General features: G+C 41.3%; 1 protein-coding gene across 1 annotated transcript; it reads right to left on the bottom strand.

Moving 5' to 3' along the window:
- Positions 1–988: 988 nt before the first annotated feature.
- On the bottom strand, positions 989–6,078 carry TCTE3 (t-complex-associated-testis-expressed 3). The gene is made up of 5 exons (XM_009329250.1): positions 6,008–6,078; positions 5,121–5,181; positions 3,454–3,654; positions 2,450–2,608; positions 989–1,099 (listed from the first exon to the last, which is right to left on the bottom strand). Exons 1-5 carry the CDS (start codon positions 6,076–6,078, stop codon positions 989–991), a joined length of 603 nt encoding a protein of 200 aa, XP_009327525.1.
- Positions 6,079–6,095: the final 17 nt, after the last annotated feature.

Raw genomic sequence — 6,095 nt, 5'->3', positions numbered from 1 at the left:
CCCGCCCCCCGGACCGCTCCCCGCCCCTCGGGCTTCGCCCGTAGGCGGCTCCAAACGCGCTCCGACCGCCGACCCGAGGAGGCCAAGGGGCTTCCAGAAGCGGCACCACCCGCGTCTGCGTTCACTCGCGTTTATTTTCAGCTCTTAACAATACAACTGGCACGGGAAAGGCATCAGCGCTCGCTTTCCACACGCGGCAGTTCCAAAAGCAGAAGCCTACGCGCTTCACAGATCTGCCAGAGGCTTATTTTTTCAAAATATAATCGTTGCTGTCCTTGCCAATTGCGGACCGCTTATCAACAGCCTCGTTCCTGACCCCATCGCCCTCCCGCCGCTGCCGTCAGAAGCCACTCGACTGAAACGATCAAACTCGCCCAATTCAGTACTTGGCCACCAGCCTGAAGGCAGCTGATCCTCCACGCCAGTTCAAGGCCCGCGGAAGCTGATGACTGAACTCACACTTCATTCAAGGCAAACGGCTGGAAATCTGCGCAGATCTCTAAGCGTGCAAAAGACGCTTGGAAGTCAAACCCTCCCAGCCAGGTTTCTATGCAGACTGGCGTTTTATCAAAGACAAAACTAGAAAAAACTGAACACTGCCTTTTCTTACAATGAGCGGGCTTTTAAGAATACCAATACCTGCAATTTATTGTAAACATTCGTTAACAACTCTAGGCATGCAACAGACAAGCAACGTTCAAAATTTTGCAAAGTTTGGCCTTACACCAGCTGCTTCAACTTCCACAGCAGAGCGTTACGACAGATGAAGCCCATATGTACTCAACCATACACATTTCATAAGCGTTTTTTTGGGTTTGGGTTTTTTCTTTTAAACAGAGAAAAATGAGCAAAATTTTCTCAACTATATGTCAATTTCAATGTGCCAACAGCATTAGGACAAAAATTAGTACTAAAATAATGACATTCTGAAAATTTTCAAATATACCAGGTACTGTGATGCACAAAACCAGGTGTGGCTTTTAGGGTATTACTCGTAATAACAAGCCGTTATCAAAGCCAGCGCAATAAACGTTTCAGTTTCACATTCAGCTGAAACCCAAGTGTCTCTCTGAACATCCCAGACCCATCTGCTGGCAACCTAAAAGAAAGAAAAGAAAAAGCTGTTTGTAAATCTATAAACAGCACAGTTTGTTTATTTTTTTTAAAAGAACACACAGCACTACATAAATACTGATACAATTGCATTCTGAGAGTTACAAGGAGTAACAACAAGTGCAAAATTACAATGAAAACTAGCAAGTCCTATCTGGTGTTAAAATACAGGCTCTTGCTTCACAGTAAAGCTGCCACCCCGATAGATCCGAAAACCTCTACACCAAAACCTCAATTGCCTCTCATGTTCACTTGTTAGCACTTTAGCGTGCTGTAACAGCGCCCCTTCAAAAGCAACGCGAATAGACATTGGTTTTGGAAACATATACAACTAAGAAGTCACGTCCCCCACTCCTCCACCTCCACCTTACTCCAGCCTACTTGTGACCATTTACTGGGCTCTCCGCTGTTCTTGATAAAACCGTTTTCAAAGCTAAAACGTGTGAATTGACTGCTGGAATAAGCCTATTCCTCAGGAGAAAAAAGTTAACTTGGACCATTTCAGTAATCCATTTCAACCTACAGCTCCTCCGTCAAAGCACAACCTCAGAGGCAGCGTAGTGCGAGACAGCACCAGAAAAGTAGGTAGATGCAGGCCCCTCACAGGCTGGCTTCATTACCGAGGCTGACAACCCTTCAAACATTGTTTCATGTAACCCACTGAAGCCAGGTATGGTTTCATCAGGTTTGAAGAGCTGATGATGAACACTCCTAAATAGAAGTGCTCTCTGACACGCGACAAGATACCTCAAAGTGTTCTGAATGCCAACGGGAGCTTGCGATACATGTAAATTTACATACAGCACAGGAAAGTCTGGAATCCTTTTCTTCTGGGTGTGCCAGGTTCAGATCACTAATGTGAATTTGTAGTGCCGGGAGCACGTTTGGTGGCAGCTACAGTTGAAACAGGTTTCAACTCCTTTCCTTGCCACCCGTTCCTTTCCACGTCACCCCACACTACAACTGCACAGCATTTTGCACTGAACGTGACGACCCAACTGGAGATCAAAGTACACTGGAAAAAGAAAATTCACTGCAGTCACGCAGTTGTACTGGTACAGCATGCAGCGGAAATAACTGGTTGACAGGGAAGAGCAGCATGGGCTGCTTACCACTGTTACTGAACTCAAACAGGACAACCTTCAGAGGGTTAGGCAGAATCACAGCACTACCTTAAATTGTCACCTGGCATACTACTCCCCATAAAGAACCCAAGGCTTCAAGAGCACTTCAAACTAGTTAAGCTGCTGAATGTGGATGAACGCCTAGGAGATAACACACAGTTCTAAAGATTATTTTCAATTTGCAAAAGATATCATGAACGATGTTTGCTCACATTTATTGCCTGACCTGCCTTTTCCACAATTAGTACTGATACCACGTACTTATAACGGTCAAAGTCCAATTCCTTCACAGCCTGTAATATTTCTTCTGAGATGGAAGCACACAAGGAGGGACTAGAAACTCCATCGTATTTGGCTTGTTGAAGTTTATTCTACCAAAAACAATTTTGAGAGATCTTAGTTTTCATCCTGGTAGTCTTCTGCAAAAAAACTTTTACAGTCATTTCCATTACAAGGACATTAGAAGAACTAATGAGTAGAATAGTCAATATAGATGATGCTCTCAAACAGCAAAGGCTGTGCTACTTTTACTCTAAAATATTTTACCTATTTTTTTTAAAAGTGACAAACACATCCAGCCAATCTCCGTGTAACAAACAGGAGTGTATTCTTCTCCATCATTTGGGCTCAGTTCACTGGAAAATAGTCCTACAAATACCTGTTCCAAATATCCAAGGCACGTCTTCCAGACAGCAGAATTACAAGAGTTGGTTATACCTGTTCAAGGTATCACCAACAGCTACGTATTATCTCAACAGATTGTTCTCCTTCATTTTTGCTTAATTTTTTATGTGGCAGTCAGACTGTCAAGGACACCAAGTATATTTTACGCAGGTCATGTGATATTAGTAGAACTAATTGAAGGAGTAGAATTCCACAGATTCAAGGTCAGGATCTTTGGGTAACTAGATATTTTGCAGATTAGGATACTTTGAACTGTGCTATAGCTCAATTTGATTTAGAAATGGGTAAGAGTTTAAGAAGCTTCACGGCCATCTTAACAGCACATGCTCAGAGGCGACCTTGCAGAGGGCCTTCTGCACTTTGCAAGACGGAGCACATTCACGTTACATTTGTGCACCAAAACTCGAAGTCTGCAAAGATTTATGCATATGCTTAAGTTTATGCAACTTACACTATTCCATTAATATAATCTTTGCAAGACAAGCTACTTTTGCAATAAAATTAGACAATTCATTTAAAAAAAATACTATACCGTTAGTATTGCTTGAGCTTTGTCTCTTACTAAATAATCCCGGAATTTATTATGTGACTCCAGTCTGTATGTATTAGCATATCTTATCTTTGCCCTATTAGCTTTGAATAGCTTAGCTTTCATTGAATCATTAAAATACTCTTCTTCCATTGGAGCCATACCTAAAGCTTCGTAATTTGACTGTGTCCTTTTTCCTTTCGTCTGTGCAAAATAATAAAAAAGCCCACATCACATGTCAGTATTTTAGCATTTAGCAGTCCCTAAATAATACTTTATGGTGTACAGTTAAGAGGAAAAAAACAGTCCAGGAATATGTTACAAAAAAAAGCAGAAAAGCTAGAAAATGAATATCTTCTTCTGGCTGTTTTGACACTACCACTTTGACTGAAAAAAAGAGAACAGTGGTTAACTTCCACTCAATTTTAACTTCTTTTCCACAGAAATCTAAATGAAGTTTGCATTTAAACTCAGTCAATCAGTCACACAATACTGGCACTCTGAATCCACTCCATTTTCCAAGTAAAAACACACAGATATTAACATATGTGTCCACGACTGTTAACCACAACTTCAAGCTTTTCATTCAAACAGCCTACACAAAACCCAAAATACATGCTCGGTTCATTTATTAAGTAATTTTACTTGTCCTCAGTCCTTGTGAAGCTACTAAGCAAATGCCTTATGTATTAATGACTTAATTTGCGCGTTAATAAAAAAAGGAAAAAATATGCTCCAATTTGCAAGCTTTGTAATTTTGCTTGGAACTTAAAAACAAAGTAGTACTTCTTTTTATTCGTCATCAGAACTCTGAAGATCCAAGTTTTCTCCCCGTCCAGCTTGTGTACTATCATTCTCTTCAACACACATAACAAAATTTGGCTCTCTGACTGCAAGCAGCAAGTCTGATGATACACACAAAATATATCACCTGTTGTCCTCCACGGCTGGCTTAAAACAGAACTGTAAAATGATAACAAAACAAGACAGAGACAGAAAAGCACATGGAACCAACGAGATCATAACAAATGCTACAGACAGTGGTACTCCATACCAGCTACCGCCTAACTAACCACTTTCAAGTTTTGCTGACTCTTCAGCCCCTTGCTCCACTTCCTGACTATAGCTAGAACTTCGGTAAGAGAAAATCATCAGTTCCTTCTCAGAAGAGCAGAAAAGAGCAGGAAGGTGACACAACACCACAGTGCAAGGCTTACACTAAGAAGTATAGAAAAAAATCATACACTTATGAATAATATAAAAGTCTAGTGAGAATTATTTGAAAATAATCAGGGGCTCACAAATCATTCAGACAGAGGAGTTTGAGAATAAGGGAAGCAATGCAGTTTCTTCTTTATGAAATCACTCACACATTAGCCCTGTCAACACTGTGGACATTACCTACATCTCTCCTCTGGTTCCTCGCTGTTAGATAATTCTGTTAAAAAACAGTGATGTTGGCAGCCCTAGTGCAAATTGGCTGCAGGTGTTTGCTGATGCCACGCCAACAATGCAAACTCTGAATAGTACTTACACTACACTAAAAATGCAAGGAGCAAACCCATTTGCACCTAGGCTGCGGACTCTCATTATCTTCTAACGTAAACTCAGATCTGTAGACTATAGCCCCTACCTGCTCATCATAGGTCCCCTAACAGAATAAAAGCCACCTCAAGTCTGCCATCTGAGCTGCTCAAACGAGCATCCCAATCCATGTCAGTGGAAATGAACCTGTGAAAAAGGTCACAATCCAAACAGCAATTCTTTTTTTTAGGAGTCACAACATCTTCAGCCTGTACCATTACAGATGGAAGAAAATTCATGTCTATAGCACGACTTCTAACAATGCTGTTACTTACAAGTTTAACTGCTGTTACTAGTGACGAAGTTTTCATAATCATTTCCAGATGTGCAAGAAGCCATTTACTAATGAGGCAACCAAAAACCTTATTGGTATCTCTACACAAACCATTAATAAATAAACCTACTTTTGTATTTCACAATACAAATACTGCGATTGCAAGTTTTAGCACAATGTTGCAACTACATTTCTATGTAGTATTTACATCCTTCTTGAAAGAATCTCAAAAATTCAAGAACCGACTTTGCATTTGATTATACAAAAGCCTGTTCTTATGCTACTGGACTCTACTACATTGGCTTAACCTTGGACATATGGAAGTAAGTATGCTGAGAGAAGAAAGCTTTTGCTATTTGAAAGAAATGCTGTTTGTTAATAAGTCTAACAACCAATACTTGCTCTGAAGTTAAAGAAACAGTTCTTGTTTATTTCTTCAAAAGAGGGCACACCTTCTGCAAACTTAGAGAACTTACAGTAGCACCCCAAGTTGGAAAGGCTCCACCACCAAAGAGAGGACCACCCTTGCCTTCTTCTTACCTTCACAAGGCTTTAACAACTTTGCCTCCCAATGCCGAAGGCAGCACACCAGCTGCAAGGTGGATGTGAACGTGACATCCGACCAAGCAGAAAGGGGACGAGCTATCCCAAACCGGATGTAAAACAGGTGGGAACAGCATTTCACAAGATCACACTCACCTTTTAACCACCCACCGAGCCTCACGGTCTCCCACACGCTGCACCGGCCTTCCTAAGGTCCCAAGCCCCATCCCTCCCTCCTTCCCCC

The sequence above is a fragment of the Pygoscelis adeliae genome, unplaced genomic scaffold (assembly GCF_000699105.1).
Source record: "Pygoscelis adeliae isolate BGI_AS28 unplaced genomic scaffold, ASM69910v1 Scaffold77, whole genome shotgun sequence".
NCBI lineage: Eukaryota > Metazoa > Chordata > Aves > Sphenisciformes > Spheniscidae > Pygoscelis > Pygoscelis adeliae.
Note: the sequence above shows the minus strand (reverse complement) of the source record. Positions and strands in the feature narration are given on the sequence as shown.

Bases quoted from the DNA above. Each gene is read 5' to 3' on its own strand.
- TCTE3 (XM_009329250.1), bottom strand. From the start codon at position 6,078: ATGGGGCTTGGGACCTTAGGAAGGCCGGTGCAGCGTGTGGGAGACCGT. The intron at 5,182-6,007 runs GTGAGTGTGATC...CCTTTTTCACAG, and splicing joins GCTCGGTGGGTGGTTAAAAG to GTTCATTTCCACTGACATGG. The intron at 3,655-5,120 runs GTGGCTTTTATT...TATTTTGCACAG, and splicing joins GCTCAGATGGCAGACTTGAG to ACGAAAGGAAAAAGGACACA.